This window comes from Saccopteryx bilineata, chromosome 4 (assembly GCF_036850765.1).
Source record: "Saccopteryx bilineata isolate mSacBil1 chromosome 4, mSacBil1_pri_phased_curated, whole genome shotgun sequence".
Classification (NCBI taxonomy): Eukaryota; Metazoa; Chordata; class Mammalia; order Chiroptera; family Emballonuridae; genus Saccopteryx; species Saccopteryx bilineata.
In genome coordinates this window covers 267,518,545-267,536,298 of record NC_089493.1, presented here as the reverse complement: position 1 = coordinate 267,536,298, position 17,754 = coordinate 267,518,545, and the positions used below count along the sequence as shown (strand labels likewise).

Here is a 17,754-nt window from a genome sequence, read left to right as displayed (position 1 = left end):
ATATTCAATACTAAGAAGGAAAGTTGTAGAAAAGGGGAAAATAGAGACTTACCTTGAGTAGAGCGGAAGGTATGGTTTATCCTCAGTGGCCCCTACTCACTAGGAGAACCCCAGGACACGAGAGGATCAGTATCTTTGGTCGTACTCAAGGCTCCCTCCACCACCACTGCATGTGCTTGTGTCCCTCCCATTATAGGTAAATATGTGCTTAGTAGAAGCTCCACCTTAAGTGGTGAATTCTGAAAAATAATGGCTTGTCCACGTTAGTTATCTAGTTAGTGAAGGTAAAACCAACACAAGTCATTGGGAAGAAAGGAGCCATGGATCTCAGTTGCGCAGAATTCAGCTGTGGAGTCTTAGTCTCACACATGGCATGTCTTCAACTCTTGCCCATTTAATCTTAGCCTTGGGTGCTGTGGGGCAGCCATGTTAGGCTTGCTCACAGGTTTACCAGCTGCAAGCACTTGGCTTGATTAGTGCATGAGCACGTGGCAGAGGCACGTGTGCACAACCTATATAAGGCTCCGAGTGCTTCCCCTGGGCGGTGCTTCTCCCAGACCACTCTCCCACTACCGTGAGGTGCGGTTTTCCTTGCTCCCTTGACCTTACTGCAAATAGTAGATTTTCCTTTGTTTATTAGCTCTTTCACTTTTGTTTATTTGCTTGCCTGTCTTTGCGAGCCTCCAATAAACGGGTATGGACTGACACTTCCCGGCTCCAGCTCCACCGTTTCTCACCCGTCTGCCCGAGTCCTATGTGAACCTGCCTGGCCTCAGCCACCAGCATTAGATCTGGCGTAGTCAGCAGGATCAAACACATTCAAGGCCTGTACCACCTTGGCAGCTCTCTTAGCTGCTGCAAATGCACCTTATGCCTGCTCAGTCCAATTCCAGTGCACCCCCTTCCAACAAATAAGGTGGTACAAGGGGCACAGTAACTGAGCTAAAAATGGGGTATGAATGCTTGCGAACACCCCAACAGACCTAGGAATTCCTGTAACTGCGTTACTGGAATGGGCACAGAGTATGCTTGGATCTTATCTATAACTGCGTCAGGGATAACATTTGTCTTACCCGACCAGACAGCTCCCCAAGAACTTAACAGATAATTCAGGTCCTTGTAATTTGCCCTTGTTGACCTCCCAGCCACATGCTTTCCTGTGGGATAGCAGGGTAGGGACTGCTTGTTCCAATTCTGGAAGAGAGTCACTAGTTAGCATAATGTCATCGATATAATGATACATACGAACTGCCTCTGGTTGTTTCCATTTCGCCAGGCCAGCAGCCACCAGCCCATGACACAAGATGGGGCTGTGCAAATAGCCCTGGGGTAACACTGTAAAGGCCCACTGTCTCCCTTCCCAGTGAGGGCAAATTGGTCTTGACTCTGCAGCTATATCAATAGAGAAAAAAGCCATTGGCCAAATCTGCCATAAAGTGGTATATCCCCAACGCTTGGCTTAACTGATCCATCAGGTTGGCTGTTGAGGGTACAGCAGCATGCAAAGGGGGAACAGCTTTATTAAGTTCCCTGTAATCCACTGTCATTCACTAGGTTCTGTCTGGTTTGCGCACAGGCCACACTGGGGAGTTAGTTGTAAGGGCCGTGCCGGCCAGATGATCCCCACCTTTTCTAGTTCGAGGACTGTCCCAGTGATGTCTTCATAGCTGCCAAGCGGGCAGTACTGCTTCATGCTAGTCACACGCTGGGGAATAGGTAATTAATTGCAAGGGGGAATGTGCCGCGTGTCCCCGCGACACTGCCCTCACGACCCTGACTTGCAGGCAGAGCTCCCGGCTGTAGTGGTGCTTTTCGAAGCTGATATGTTGTCTCCAGTCCCCTCTTAGAAAGATGACAAGTGGGGGCAGAGGGAGTTGTCCGCTCTCCCCAGGGGACTCTTTCATGGATCCAAACCCAAACCTCCCATCCCTTTCCTCACCATCTGTTGGGCCCAATGAGCATTTCCCTCCAGCTTCAAAATAGGCCTCTTACTGAGGCCTTTCTTTGAGAATGTAGTTCTGTTTAAACAAAAATATGCTCTCTATTAATGAATTCTACTGTGGATTTCATGATGCAGTCCAAAGTGCTTCCAGCTGCCTGCAGGCTTCTGAACCCTGGCCATCAATTGGCCTTATTTCTGGTGATATTTGTGTAGCATTTGTTACACAGAACAAGTGTTTAAATGGTTTTGAATTTTAAATTCCTTTCTCTGTCTCTCCCTTTCCCTTCCCTCCCTCCCTCTTTTATTTTGAGGAAAGGCTGAAGTAAATCTGTTTCATTAGCATTTCAAACAAATTCTACACTGTCAAAAGTGTCAATTGCCTGGATTCAAATGGAATTCTTCCTTGACAGCCCAGCTTTTAATTGTTTAGCAAATGTTTCTGTTAGTAGTCTTTGCAGCCTTATCGACTTGGAATATGTACATTAAAATTTTATTATAAAATATTACAAAAGTTATACATGTTTAAAATTTTTAAAACTCAGGCCCTGGCCAGTTGGCTCAGCGGTAGAGCGTCAGCCTGGGGTGCGGGGGACCCGGGTTCAATTCCCGGCCAGGGCACATAGGAGAAGCGCCCATTTGCTTCTCCACCCACCCCCCTCCTTCCTCTCTGTCTCTCTCTTCCCCTCCCGCAGCCAAGGCTCCATTGGAGCAGAGATGGCCCGGGCGCTGGGGATGGCTCCCGACGCCCCGAGGGGCAGAGCATCGCCCCCTGGTGGGCAGAGCGTCGCCCCTGGTGGGCATGCCGGGTGGATCCCGGTCAGGCGCATGCGGGAGTCTGTCTGACTGTCTCTCCCCATTTCCAGCTCCAGAAAAATACAAAAAAAACCCCAAAAAAACAACAACTCAGACTTATATGTAGAAATAAGAAAAATTCCTTTTTATTCTTTTACTCTCTCCCTTCAAAACTCCATCCTCCTAAGTCTCCCTACGTACCTCAAATGCCATTCCCATATTAGGGGCCACAACCTTTTTTTTTTTTTGAGATAGAGAAAGAAAGAGAAAGGCAAGAAGAAAAACAGGAGCCTGACCAGGTGGTGGCTCAGTGGATAGAGCGTCGGACTGGGATGCTGAAGGACCCAGGTTCGAGACCCCGAGGTCATCAGCTTGAGCACAGGTTCATCTGGTTTTGAGCAAAAGCTCACCGGCTTGAGCCCAAGGTCGCTGGCTCGAGCAAGGGGTTACTCAGTCTGCTGAAGGTCCGCGGTCAAGGCACATATGAGAAAGCAATCAATGAACAACTAAGGTGTTGCAACGCGCCAACAAAAAACTAATGATTGATGCTTCTCGTCAGTCTGTCCCTGTCTATCCCTCTCTCTGACTCTCTCTCTGTCTCTGTAAAAAAGAAAAAGAAAGAAAAACAGGAGCATGGAGCTGCTCCTGTATGTGCCCTGACTGGGGAATCAAACTGGCGACCTCCACACTCCAGGACGACACTCCAACCAACCGTGCTCTCTGGCCAGGGCTTAATTTTTATTGATTTTTAGAGGGACAGAGAGAGGAAAGGAGAAGGGAGGGAGAAGGGAAGCATTTGTTCTTACTCTCAGTTGTGCACTTTTTTGGTTGCTTCTGGGAGCCACAACTTTTAGCCAATTGTTGACATTTGTCAACTTTCCTTACATCTTTCCATTCAAATTACTTTTTGTCCCATTTCTGAGCAAATTCCTCAGCTTAATCTGACATTTTACTGATATGGCCATCATTCTATTCCTCGGTTGTTCTAACAGATTTTCCTTTTTGATAATGACCATTTTAAATATCCTTACACCAACAGCTGTTGCTTTTCAGAAGACTCCTCAGAACTTGTAAATTGCTAGTAAACGGTGAAGCCCGAGCTGGGCCACAATGTTTGCTTTTGATGTTAACATTCACAGTAACATTACATGTGTTCTTCAATCGCAGTTATCTACTGCTGTGTCAAAAGGCACCAACACTAGTGGCTTCAGTGGTTCAGTTTCCTCACAATTCTGCGTGTTGACTGGACATTGCATCTTGCTTGAGTGTCCCGACTGAGGCTGCACAGTCTGGGAGGCCTCGCTCCTGGATGAGGCCTCAGCTGGAGCGCTGGGCCTTGCTCTCTCACATCCTCCAGGAGACAAGCCCAGGCTTGTTCACATAGCAACTCAGCCAAAAAGAGCAGGCTCCGCTGCACAAACACTTTTTCAAGGCTCTGCTTGTGTCCCATTGGCTAAAGCAAGTCACGTGACCAGAACCAGCTTGAAAGGGGTAGAGAAGTAGACCTCATTTCTAGAAAAGAGGAGTGAAAAAAAAAAAAAGAAAACAGGAGTGGACAAGTCACATTGCAAATAAGTGTGCTTACTGTAGAATATTGTGTCTAGTTTTTTAAATCTACCACACCTTTCCCCTATAAAGGCTTTCAGTTTTACCAATGTAGTTTCTCTGGCTTTTCAAGTCCATTTCATTGCAGTAGGTTAAGGTAAGATTATATGCACCACCCCAGGCTGGGTGGTTCAGTAGACAGAACATTGTCCCGGGATGCAGAGGTCATGGGTTTGATCGCTGGTCAGGGCACATACCAAGAAGCCACCAATGAATGAACAACTAAGTGGAACAACAGTTGATGCTTCTGTCTCTCCCTCACCCTTTCCTCTCTCCCTCTCTCAAATCAATGAAATTTTTTTTTAAATTCAGGTCTCATTAGAGAAGAATGTTTACATATTTCACATAAATGCATGTATATATAATATTCATGCATCTTAAAAGAAGAAGTACCCCCAAACTGTTATCTAGATCTCTTTCTCCTCATCTTTTCCATCCTCATTCCTTCCTTTATCCTTCTCTCCCTCCTTCCTTCTTTCCTTTTCTTTTTTCTTTAAACAAGGCTTTTGTGGACTTTTATTTCTTTTTAGAGAGATAGGAAGGGAGAGAAAGAGGGAGAAACATCAATTTCTTGTCCCACTCATTCTTACCCTCACTGGTTGGTTCTTGTATGTGCCCTGGCCGGAGATCAACCTGCAACCTGGGCAGGTTGGGATGACACTGTAACCCACTGAACTACCTGGCCAGGGCCCTTCTTTCCTTCTATATTGATTTTATATTATTTATATTTTATATGGATAAGTCATTTGTTCACTGTGAGTGAGCTACAAGTTCTTTTGCTGCTTATAATGTTGCTATGTTAATCAAAACAAAATCTGGAAGTTTTATCTGTTGGTTTTGCCCTAACATATAATTCTATAATTTACATTGCATTCAAAGGCATTCCGCTGAAAGCAGCATCTGTGTCAGTCAAGAAAGAATCAGAGGATCCTAATTACTATCGATATAATATGCAAGGTAATGCTGTTTTATAATCATTTGCTCCCCAAGTTATTTGTAATGAAAAATTTTAATTACCACCCATCTGAAAAGCAAAGACTAATAAAGATCCATGCCTGTTTACCTATGCTCTAGCATGCTGTCATTTAGAGCAAAGATTTATAGTCTTTGGATAGATTCTATTAGCCTAATTCGTATGCTCCTATTTCCAGGTGCATTTTATTGAGATTGCCTTTTAAATACTCTTGTGTGTTCTAAAATATTTACCCCCTAATGCTCAACTAATCATTAGGGATATATAAACCAAAACACAATGAAATACTATTTCATACCCACTAGATGATAATAATTAAAAAGGCAGCCAATAACAAGTGTTAGTGAAGATATGGAGGAATTAGAATCCTCATACATTTCCGGTGAGAATGCAAAATGGTCCAGCCACTTTTGAGAATAGTTTGGCAGCTCCTCAGTAAGTTAGAGAGTTACGATATGACCCAGCAATTCCACTCTTAGATATATATACAATTCTATGTACATACCCCAGGAAATTGAAAACATATGCCTAGCCTGACCAGTGGTGGCGCCGTGGATAGAGTGTCAACCTGGGATGCTGAGGTCCCAGGTTTGAAACCCCAAGGTCAACAGCTTCAGCATGGGTTCATTTGGCTTGAGCACAGCTCACCAGCTTGAGCATGGGGTCACCAGCTTGTGTGTGGGGTCATCAAGATGATCCCATGTCATTGACTTGAGCCCAAAGGTCGCTGGCTTGAAGCCCAAGGTCACTGGCTTGAGCAAGGGGTCACTGGCTTGGCTGGAGCCCCCTAGTCAAGGCACATATGAGAAACAAGCAATGAACAACTAAAATGCTGTAATGAGTTGGTGCTTCTCATCACTCTCCCTGTCTCTTTCCCTTTCCCCCACCTCTCTTTCTCTCAAAAAAAAAAAGAAGCCTGACCAGGCAATGGCACAGTGGATAGAGTGTCAGCCTGAGATGCTGGGGACCCAGGTTTGAAATCCTGAGGTCACCGGCTTGAGCACAGGTTTATCCAGCTTGAGTGCAGAGCCGCCGGCTTGAGCATAGGATCATAAACATGACCCCATGGTCACTGGCTTGAGCCCGAAGGTCGCTGGCTTGAAGCCCAAGGTCGCTGGTTTAAGCAAGGGGTCACTGGCTCTGCTGGAGCTTCCCGGTCAAACCACATATGAGAAAGCAGTCGATGAACAACTAAGGTGTTGTAACTATGCGTTGATGTTTCTCATCTCTTTCCCTTCTTGTCTGTCTGTCCTTGTCTGTCCCTTTTTCTCTTTCACTAAAAGAGAGGGAGCAAAAAGACAACATGTGTCTAGACAAAAAATTGTACATTATTCCCAATACCCAAAAGATGAAAACAACCCAAATGTCCATCAACTGATAAGTGGATAAACAAAATCTAGTATATTCATACAATGGAATATTATTCAGCCGTGAAAAATAATAAAGTAGTGATAAGTGCTATAACATGGATGAACCTTGAAAACATGCTAAGTGAAAGAAGCTATACACAAAAAATGGTATATTGTATGAATACATTTACATGACATGTCAAGAATAGGTAATTCATAGAGACAAAGTAAATTAGTGGTTACAAGGGTTTACAGTGAGAAGGGAGTAGGGAGTGACTGCTGGTGGGTGCTGGGTTTCTTTTGAGGGTGATGAGAATGTTCTGGAAATACATAGTGATGATGGTTATACAACCATGTGAATATACAGAAAACCACTGACTTGTGTACTTTTAAAAGAGGGAATTTTGTAGTATGTGAATATATCTCAATAAATTAAAAAGTAAGCAGATTCAACATAAGATTAACCTGTATCTAAATTCTGTATAAATAATCTGTATAAAATAAAATTTGTGAATAACTTTCTTTTGACTTGAAAAGACTGATTATCAACTCATTTTCAACATATTTTATACCTGTTCAATGCATATGTATGATTTTTTGCTGTTAAATCTCTAGACCAGGAAAATATTTTTATTCTAAACATCAATGGATAAATTTACCAGAGTCCTTGTCCTATTGATAAATTGACACTAGCCATCTTTTCACTCATTTCCTTTTTTAATATATTATTGTGGTAAAAAATATATATAACATAAAATTTATTATTTTAATCATTTTTAAATGTACAGGTCAGTGGCATTAAGTACATTCACATTGTTGTGTGACAGTCACCACCATCCATCTCCAGAACTCTATCATTTCACAAAGAGAAACATCATACCCATGAAACAGCAGTTCCCATTCCTCCTTGCTCTCCACCCCTGGCAACTGCCATCTTACTCTTTGCCTCTATGAATTTGCCTACTCTTAAGTACTGCATATAAGTGGAATATAATATGTGTCTTTTTATGACTAGTTTATTTCACTTAGCATAACGTCCTCAGGGTTCATCCTTGTTGTAGCATGTGTCAGAATTTCAATGCCGTTCATTTATTTTTTCATTTTGCCTTTTTTCTTTATGATTGGCCTCTCTTCTAGATATTTAACCTAACTTTGTTGACTAAATTTATACTCCAAAGCAGGTTCCTCAAAAAATTACTATGCTGATGAAAATTCCTCATTCTGAAGTATTTCAAATGTATCCTCCTTGAGTTTCTAGAGCCCATCAGTATTTCAGAGCTAATATACATTGAATTTACTGAGTGTAATAGCTCTGGATTTTGACTTTTTGAAGTGGAAGAGGAAGGCTGTGGCTGGTTCAGTGGATAGAGCGTTGGCCTGGCGTGTGGACATCACGGGCTCATGCGCCATTCAGGGCACACATGAGAAGTGACCATCTGCGTCTCTCCCACTCCCTCTCCCCCTCCTCTCTCTCTTCCCCTCCAGCAGCCAGTGGCTCAATTGGTTGGAGCATTGGCCCTGGGTGCTGAGGGTAGCTGGATTGATTCAAGCATCAGCCCCAGATGGGGGTTGCCTGGTGGATCTGGGTTGGGGTGCATGCAAGAGTCTGTCTTTTTATCTCCGCTCCTCTCACTTAAAAAAAAGAAAGAAAGGGAAGGGAGGGGAGGGGAGAGGGGAGAGGGGAGAGAGAGAGAGAGAAAAAAAGAAAAGAAGGAAAGAAAGAAAGAAAAGAAAGGAAGGAAAGAAGGGAGGGGAGGAGGGAGGGAGGGAGGAAGGAAAGAAAAGAAAAGAAAAGAAATGGAGGAGAAAGGAAAGAAATGCATTGGCCTAGTTCTGTTTTTATGTAAATTTTATCTGGCTTAGACTTGAATCTAACAGGGAGCAATTTGTTTTTAAATTATTTACCTCCACTTCTGTTTGGTAAAGTCATTTAATGGCCTTTATGTTTAAGCAATTTGTTGCCCAGAGTGAACAGTTTGATGATGCAGTGTTGAAGTTACTTGGTGTTCTCTAAATGAGCCAAAGATGCCCTGTGTATTGACCCCTAGATTGTTTATTTCTTCACAGCAGGCTGAGACCTATTAGCTCAAAAGCCCGCTGGTGCCAAACTCCAAGTGCTCCTAATGTCTGCTAGGCGTAGGTGAGGAAAACCCCAGGACTGCGGCCCTTCACAGCTCTGTGGCCCAGAGAGCCCCATCCGTGTGCCGCTTTTCCTGTCTCCCTCTCCGGGGCGTTCCTCTTGCCCCTTCCCCTTCTGCATGTTGGTCCCCACGCTGAAGCCCCAGGCAGCTTGCATTCTGTTAGGGACTTTGCCAACATTACATATGTCAAAGCGTCGCCCAGTTAGAGCTGTGTGTGTGCTAGCGCCACCTTGTGGTCACATCTCTTTCCTAATCAGCTTTGAAATCCTTCAAACCCCCTAACCTTGGTCTTCAGCTGAATTGTGACAGAAATAGACGAATTGATGAGATATTTTGCAAATTCAGCTGCCACACTATGCCCATTAGCTGTAGAAAAGCCTTCTGTGTCTGTTCGGCCTGTGAGCAGTCCAGGTTTAACTGGTCTTTTGTGTCAACCACAGAACCTGTGTAGCAGTGCCTCGCAGATTTAACAAGGCATGAGAATCATTGGTTAAGGGAGCCAGAGAGTCCTGACTGGCAGTGGCGCAGTGGATAGAGCCTCGGACTGGGATGTGGAGGACTCAGGTTCGAGACCTTGAGGTCGCCACCTTGAGCGCGGGCTCATCTGGTTTGAGCAAAAGCTCACCAGCTTGGACCCAAGGTCCCTGGCTCCAGCAAGGGGTTACTCAGTCTGCTGAAGGCCCACGGTCAAGGCACATATGAGAAAGCAATCAATGAACAACTAAGGAGACTAAGGGCCGCAACGAAGAATTGATGCTTCTCATCTCTCTCCCTTTCTGCCTGTCTGTCCCTATCTGTCCCTCTCTCTGACTCTCTCTGTCTCTGCCACAAAAAAGGGAGGAGGGCCAGAAAGCCTGAGCGTGCACAGCCTCCGGTGAGCTGGTGGGAGGGCTGTGACCAGGCTCTGCCCTGGTCTGTGTGGGCTGTCCTTCCTCACAGCCTCTTCTCAGCCCACTCCCTGCTACCTCAGCCTCTCTCCTCCTTTCTTTCCAGGATGACCAAACATGGGCAAGAGGCTGGAAAGAGAAAAACAAAAGCCTTCTTCAAATAATTGCAGATTGGTAAATAAACAAAAAGTTAACGATGGTCCCTCTTACAACACTGTTGGCTGTGAAAGTCCAACTTGAAATATGTAAGGAATCTGCCCTGGCCGGTTGGCTCAGCGGTGGAGCGTCGGCCTGGCATGCAGAAGTCCCGGGTTCGATTCCCGGCCAGGGCACATAGGAGAAGCACCCATTTGCTTCTCCACCCCCCACCCCCGTTCCTCTCTGTCTCTCTCTTCCCCTCCCGCAGCCAAGGCTCCATTGGAGCAAAGATGGCCCGGGCGCTGGGGATGGCTCCTTGGCCTCTGCCCCAGGCGCTAGAGTGGCTCTGGTCTCGGCAGAGTGACGCCCCGGAGGGGCAGAGCATCGCCCCCTGGTGGGCAGAGCATCGCCCCTGGTGGGCATGCCGGGTGGATCCCGGTCGGGCGCATGCGGGAGTCTGTCTGACTATCTCTCCCCGTTTCCAGCTTCAGAAATATACAAAAAAAAAAAAAAAAGGAAAAAAAAAGAAATATGTAAGGAATCTTCCATTAAGACCTCATGATTTCAGTCATGAGAATGGCAGTTGAGCCCACAATGTCAGTCATCCATCACACACTGGACAGCAGTAATGTGACAGGTTTCTTTTTGTCACTCATCGTGAAAAAAAAACTTTAAATCAATAAGTTCCATGCCCATGTCAGCACTTCAGAATAAGGAAAAAATATACAAGGGCATAAAAGAAATGCTTATGGTTTTTTGTTTTTGCTGGTACAGATATTGATTAATAATTTTATAGTATAGTTAGAGCCACTGATAATAAAAACCAAAATGGATTGGGATTCAATCTTTTGTCTAGCAAATAATGTGTTGCTGGATTCCTCCTCTCTGTCTCTCTTTTACTTAAAAGAATTTGAGGGAATAAAACATAAGGCTTTGAAAAAGAAGTCATAAGATGTTTCCCTTTCACAACCCCTATTGTATCAATGCATCTGGGCTCTAATCACCAGTGGCCATTAAAGCCATTCGTAAAATGTTGACGGGACTTTATCACAAGTGGATCAGGCTGACGGGTCCTAACTCACTCACTGGTCTAATGTTAACCTCACAACTAGAGGTACCCAGTTAGTATGTGCCTCCTGACAGGATCTAGTAGGAAGTACACCTTTGGGATTCTTGCCCCCCCAAATCAAACCTAAGTCTGACCCAGCCTCTAGCCCTAACTACCAATTTGCAGGAAATGTGGGAGATGCAGGAACATATGAAAACAACATCAGAAGGACGCAGGCAGTAAACTCCAGAATGGGAGGAACTCAACAGGACAAAAGTGCTTTCTTCATCATATAAATTGCAAGTTTGTTTGTTTTTTAATGGAGATAAATCTGTTTTATATTAAAAGATAATTAAGAGACATTTCAACTAAATGCGATGTGCAGGCTCTGCTGGGATCCTGATTTGAGCAAACCAACTGCAAAAAGACAATGACTGGGCCCTGGCCAGTTGGCTCAGCGGTAGAGCGTCGGCCTGGCATGTGGGGGACCAGGGTTCGATTCCCGGCCAGGGCACACAGGAGAGGCACCCATCTGCTTCTACACCCCTCCCCCTCTCCTTCCTCTCTGTCTCTCTCTTCCCCTCCCACAGCCGAGGCTCCATTGGAGCAAAGATGGCCCGGGTGCTGGGGATGGCTCCTTGGCCTCTGCCCCAGGCGCTAGAGTGGCTCTGGACGCCCCGGAGGGGCAGAGCATCGCCCCCTGGCGGGCAGAGCATCGCCCCTGGTGGGCGTGCCGGGTGGATCCCGCTCCGGCGCATGCGGGAGTCTGTCTGACTGTCTATCCCCGTTTCCAGCTTCAGAAAAATACAAAAAAAAAAAAAAAAAAAAGACAATGACTGTTTCCCGAGGAATGCCAAATGATGACTGGTAAATGGCAGGAATGCTGGAATTGGAAAGTCATTATTTTGTAACCATTATCATGAAAAATTGTATCAAGAAGGAATCACCAGTGCATGCTAAATTTAGAGAGAACTTTAGGAGTGGAATATTTATGTGATCTTAAAATTTCTCCCCACAGGCTGCTTGTCAGTTGTAAGAGGGAGGTAAAAAAAAAAACCCAGTAACTATACAGTGGAGAAATCCAATAATACCTTGATTAGGTGATCAAAATTCAGATCACCAGAGACAGATGAACTCTGTGTTAATCAGTTGGACTGCTATAATAGAATACCATGGATCTGGGGGGCTTAGAAACAACAGAAATTTATTTCTCACAGTTCTCGAGTCTCAGAGGTCCAAGCTCACGGTGCTGGCAGATCCAGTGTTTTTTAAGGACCCACTTCCTGGTTCATAGGTGGTCATCTCAATAGGTGTCCTCCCATGATAGAAGGGACAAGGAGCTCTCTGGTCTCTTTTAAAAGGGCACTATTCCCATTCATGAGGGCTCCACCCTCCTGACCTGATCACCTCCTAAAGGCCTCACCTCTAAGAATGATCACATTGGGGGTTAAGATTTCAACATGTATTTGGGGGGGACACAAACATTCAGTTTATAGCAGACATCATATGACTTCAGATGGGATACCCTGAGAAGGATACACCATTATCTAGGCAGTATTCTGGCTATAAAGGGAAACCCTGCATCATGTCATGAAGAAACATTAGACAAACTCAAAATGAGGAAAATTCTATTAGTGGGGAAGGGTTTCTAGTCTTAAAAAATGGCAATGCCGCCTGACTTGTGGTGGCGTAGTGGATAAAGCATCGACTTGGAAATGCTGAGGTCGCCGGTTCAAAACCCTGGGCTTGCCTGGTCAAGGCACATATGGGAGTTGATGCTTCCTGCTCCTCCCTCCTTCTCTCTCTGTCTCTCTCCTCTCTCTCTTTCCCTCTCTCTCCTTTCTAAAATGAATAAGTAAATAAATAATTTTAAAAATGGGCAAAATATTTAAAAAAATGGCAGTGCCATAAATATAAAGACAAATTTAAGGAGACTAAAGAGATGTGACAACAAAAGACATCCTGATATCAAACTGGGTCCTTTATGGAAGGGGGAAGGACTGTAAAGGACATTTGGGCAACTGACAATATTGGAATACAAATGATAGATTAAGTAAATGTCTCAATGTTAAATGCTGTGATTTTTATAAATATACTGTGATCACATAAGAGACTATCTCTATTCTTGGGAAATAATCACCAAAGTATTTAGAGATAAAGGGCCATGATGTGTGTAACTTTCTCTCAAATGGTTGGGGGACGTGCGTGTATATACATCTATCTCCCGTATAGATCAATTGAGGGGAAGAAGGGAGAGAGACTACAAATGGTAAAAGAAACGGTAAAATAGTAACATATCTGAGTAAAGCGTATATAGATCTCTCTTTCTTTATTTTCTTTCTTTCTTTTTTTATTTTTTGACAGAGACAAAGGGAGTCAGAGAGAGGGACAGACAGGCACAGACAGACAGGTAGGGAGAGAGCTGAGAAGCATCAGTTCTTTTTTTGTGGCTCCTTAGTTGTTCATTGGTTGCCCTCTCATATGTGCCTTGACCAGGGCGCATGCAGAAGAGTGAGTGACCCCTTGCTCAAAGCCAGCAACCTTGGGCTCAAGCCAGTGACCATGTGATCCCACGCTCAAGCCAGTGACCCTGAGCTCAAGCTGGTGAGCCTCCGCTCAAGGCGGCGACCTCGGGGTTTCAAACCTGAGTCCTCCGCATCCCAGTCCGACACTCTATCCACTGTACCACCGACTGGTCAGGCTCTTTCTTTCTTTCTCTTTCTTTCTCTCTTTCTCTCTCTTTCTTTCTTTCTCTCTCTCTCTTTTTCTTTCTTTCTTGTTTGCAACTTCTCGATAGGTTTAAAACTATTTCAAAATAAAAAGCTCTTTTTAGAAAAAGACATTTATGAGACAATTGAGAAAATTTGAACAATACTTGATATGAGATGATAAAGAATAATTGTTCATCTGGGGGGGGTCATTATGATATTGGAGTGACGTTACAGGAAGAGTGTACTGGTACCTACACAGTCTTTGCCCATTGAACTCGACCATATCTGGGATTTCTAGACCTCAGCAGGGTTGGGGTGGTGTGGGCAGAGAGGAAACAGGATCACGAGAGATGTTGACTGTTGGTGCTTGGGGATGGCCGCGTGGCTTCATTATACCATCTCTCTGATTTGTATGTTTGAAATTTTTCCAGCAAACAAATTAAGGAACAAAGAAAAAATATCAAGAAAGGGTCATTTGTGCAAATTTTATTTCAAGGAGTCCAAGTGTTTCATGTACATTCCTGTGCAGATCTTGAATTGTTTGCATTGTTTTAAATTACTTGTTTTTTAAAATTTGTATTTTCACCTTTTTTATATGTTGTTTGCTTTCCTTTCAGAAAGCCAGCATTCTTCTGCGATCAATGAAGTGATAGAAATGGAATTGCCAATGGAAGGTTAGAAAACCACAGCATTCTTTATATTGATATATATAGATTTTAGTTTACAATATTTTACGAACACACTCTTTTAAACATACATGTTTGAAAATAAGGAAGGGGACTTCCTGGTGTACTTTCTTAAAAAACTGGCTGAGTCTTAGTCCCGAGATGTAATGTAAAGAACACTCTCACTCTTACTTTTGTGTATTTGGTCAGTTTATAGGCAAGATGATCTTGTGTTTAGAAGTTGTACATCTGTCTTAGTAGCAGAATGATTTGAATTTTTCTGTAAGTCTAAAACATTCTCCAAAGAGCTGATTTGCAGTCATTTTTAATAGCTTCTCTGATTTGAGGGGTCTGGAGTTCTTTATTATGGAGGACAGTTTCAGTGGTCCCCTGAGCCATTTGTCCAACTTGCAGACCTAAAAGAATTTGGATAGATTTGCCCAGAGACCATATGCACTAGAGTCTGTTCTTAGAATTTTCATTCACTCCTGGTTAGTCCTTTTGAACTTAATTGCTTTAAACCGAGAGAACAAATTAATTCTGTCATTATTTAACTTCTCTTCACTTTTCTGAATTACGTATTTTATTATTGTGGTAAAACACATAACAGAAAATTTAGCATCGTAACCATTGTTAAATGTGCGGTTCAGTACTGGCTGAGTACTCAGTGTATGTTCACATGGTTGTGAAATAGATCCTGAGAACTTTTTCATTTTGCAAATCTAAACCCATTAAACAGTTCCCCTCCCCCTAACCTGGCAACCCCATTCTTCTTTCTGTCTCTATGTGACTACTCTAGGTACCTCCTATAAGTGGAATCACAGCATTTGTTCTGTTATGACTGGCTTATTTCACTGAGCATAATGTCCTCAGGGTTCATCCATGTTGGAACATGTGACAGGATTCTTCCATTTATTTTTTTGTTTTTTGTTTTCTTTTTCTTTTTCTTGGGTATAATCTCTGACCACCTCTGGATGTGGGGGAGGACAATTATTTGGAATTCTGTTGACATCTGTTCCTCCCTTACAACATTTTACTTCCTTTGTTAAAGCCTATTAAGGTATTATTTGCTCTTTTTTTCCTTTTAAATATATAGGTAATATTTAGAAAAAAAGAACCTATATAGGAAACAATTGTAGAATTAGTGTTGAGTGAGAGTTAGGAAGATTTCATTGGATGTTAGCCTTTTAATTACTTTATTTCTGAAAACATTTTTATTATCGTACTATAGTGGAAAGCCCTTTACAGCTGGGTTACTTTGATTTTTTTTTTTTTACTTTTTACTTTGAAATAAATATAGATTCATAAGGTGCTGCAAGAATAGAACAGAGAGGTCTTAGGTACTTTCACCCATTTTTCCTCCCAAAGTTTCATCTTACATAACAATAGTACAATATCAAAACAGCTAAAATTAGTTTTGAGTCCTAGTCTTTCTTCCTTTACCAACAATTAGTGTAATCTTTGCCAAATCTTTTTAAAATGAGCCAGAGTTAAGTGAGATAATTTAGCCAGGCTTCATCCGTATGTAGAATTTTAATATTCTGTCATAATCCCACCAGAAAACCTGATTATGTTTCCATGAAATAATAAACTGTGAATGCCCAGGGGCTGCTGGCAGGATAAGGGGGGAGCTATTAACCAAAGCAAATGGCTTTTTCTTATCCTAGTAATTCCGGATGACAACAAGAAAACACTATGACCACATGAATCCCACTAGCTCAAATAGAAGGATATTCTATGTCCATTAATGTGGGTAACTCTGTATTATTTGATAATATCTAAAAGTCTCTATCTCTCCTCATTTCTTATCAGATTATCTTTCATTACCCTATTATACCTTCTAAAATTAAAATTACCTTTATGCTTACACCTTTATGTTTATTAAGTACAAAGTGTATTTAAAATACCAGGATAAGCTACTTTTTTGGTATGGGAGCAGTAAAGTGTTAGAACATAAGAATACATAATAATGAACGTCATTTTAGATTTTTTTTTTCAAGATTCTACTCAGCGTGTCCCTTCAGAATCGAGTGAGGACCCTGAAGCTGAGGTGAAAATTGAAGGTTCGTTGCCAAAAGTCTCGTCACATTCACACTGCTAAGTATAGTGTTCATTCCTTCTTAAAGGATGATTGTGGGGAAAGATCGAAACTGATGTGTGTGTATGACCAGAGCAGCCCACGTTCCCATCAAGTACCCGGTGCTCTAGGCTTTTTGACTTTGAATTAGGACATGTTCATCAGCACTGGGCCACGTCGGACCAAGTTGTGCCCTGTCCAAGTGAGGAAGGGGTGAAAGGCGGAGGGACAGGAGAAGGGAAAGGGAGCGAAAGGACCGGTTTCCTCAGTGACATTCCTCTCCTGGAGTGTGGTAAGCAGCTAAAAAAGAACTGATCAGGCCTGGAATCAGTGAACTCAGTTCAAGTAGAAGTATCTAAAGGAAACGATCTTCAAAGTGTGATTTTAAAAAGATTTATACAGCCTGACCTGTGGTGGCGCAGTGGATAAAGCGTCGACCTGGAAATGCTGAGGTAGCCGGTTCGAAACCCTGGGCTTGCCTGGTCAAGGCACATATGGGAGTTGATGCTTCCAGCTCCTCCCCCCTTCTCTCTCTCTGTCTCTCTCTCCTTCTCTAAAAATGAATAAATAAAATTAAAAAAAAAAAAAGATTTATACAGCCTGACCTGTGGTGGTGCAGTGGAGAGAGAATCAACCTGGAACATTGAGGTCACAGGCTTGAGCGCAGGCTAGCCAGCTTGAGTGTGTGGTCACTGGCTTGAGCACTGGGTCATCAAAACGATCCAGTGGTCGCTGGCTTGAGCCCAGAGGTTACTGGCTTGAGCAAGGGGTTACTGGCTTGGCTGGAACACCCAGGTCAAGGGATGTATGAGAAGCAATCAATCAACAACTAAAGTGCCACAACTACGAGTTGATGCTTCTTGTCTCTTCCTCTCTCTCTGTCTTTCACTAAAAAAAAAGAAAAAAAGAAAATAAGACACGTACTGTTTATAAGAGACTTACTTCAGAAGACATACAGAGAATGAAAGTAAAGGAAAAGAAAAAGATATTTCAGGCTCTGGCCAGTTGGCCCAGTGGTAGAGCATCAGCCAGCCTGTGGATGTCCCAGGTTCGATTCCCATTCAGGGCACACAAGAGAAGCGCCAATCTCTTCTCTACCCCTCCCCTTCTCCCTTCTCCCTTCTCTCTCTCTCTCTCTTTCTCCCTGCCTCTCTCTTTTTCTCCAGCAGCCATGGCTCAATTGGTCCAAGCAAGCTGGCCCCTGGTCCTGAGGACGGCTCCACTACCTCACCTCAGGCGCTAAAAATAGCTCCGTTGCCAGACAATGGAGCAATGGGCCAGATGGGCAGAGCAATGCCAGGAAGGGGGCTTCCGGGGTGGATCCCACATGTGGGAGTCAGTCACTCTGCTTCCCTGCCTCTCAGTTAATAAAAAAAGAAAAGAAAAAGATATTTCATGAAAATGAAAGAAAAAAGAAAAGCTAGAG

General features: G+C 43.5%; 1 protein-coding gene and 1 non-coding gene across 10 annotated transcripts in view; both read left to right on the top strand.

The window, feature by feature from the left end:
• LOC136334432 (general transcription factor II-I repeat domain-containing protein 2) overlaps positions 1-17,754 on the top strand; it is a 63,881-nt gene that overhangs the window by 28,840 nt on the left and 17,287 nt on the right. For 3 of the 9 annotated variants that reach the window (XM_066274616.1, XM_066274614.1, XM_066274613.1), the window contains exons 9-11: positions 5,219-5,296; positions 14,204-14,260; positions 16,237-16,314. In XM_066274616.1, the coding sequence (XP_066130713.1) occupies positions 5,219-5,296; positions 14,204-14,260; positions 16,237-16,314 (213 nt within the window). The remainder of the gene's footprint in view (positions 1-5,218; positions 5,297-14,203; positions 14,261-16,236; positions 16,315-17,754) is intronic. The other 6 variants (XM_066274617.1, XM_066274615.1, XM_066274621.1 and 3 more) reach the window with 4 other exon arrangements.
• On the top strand, positions 2,485-2,560 carry TRNAP-GGG (transfer RNA proline (anticodon GGG)). Its single transcript has one exon. It is a non-coding gene; the product is annotated as a tRNA-Pro (tRNA).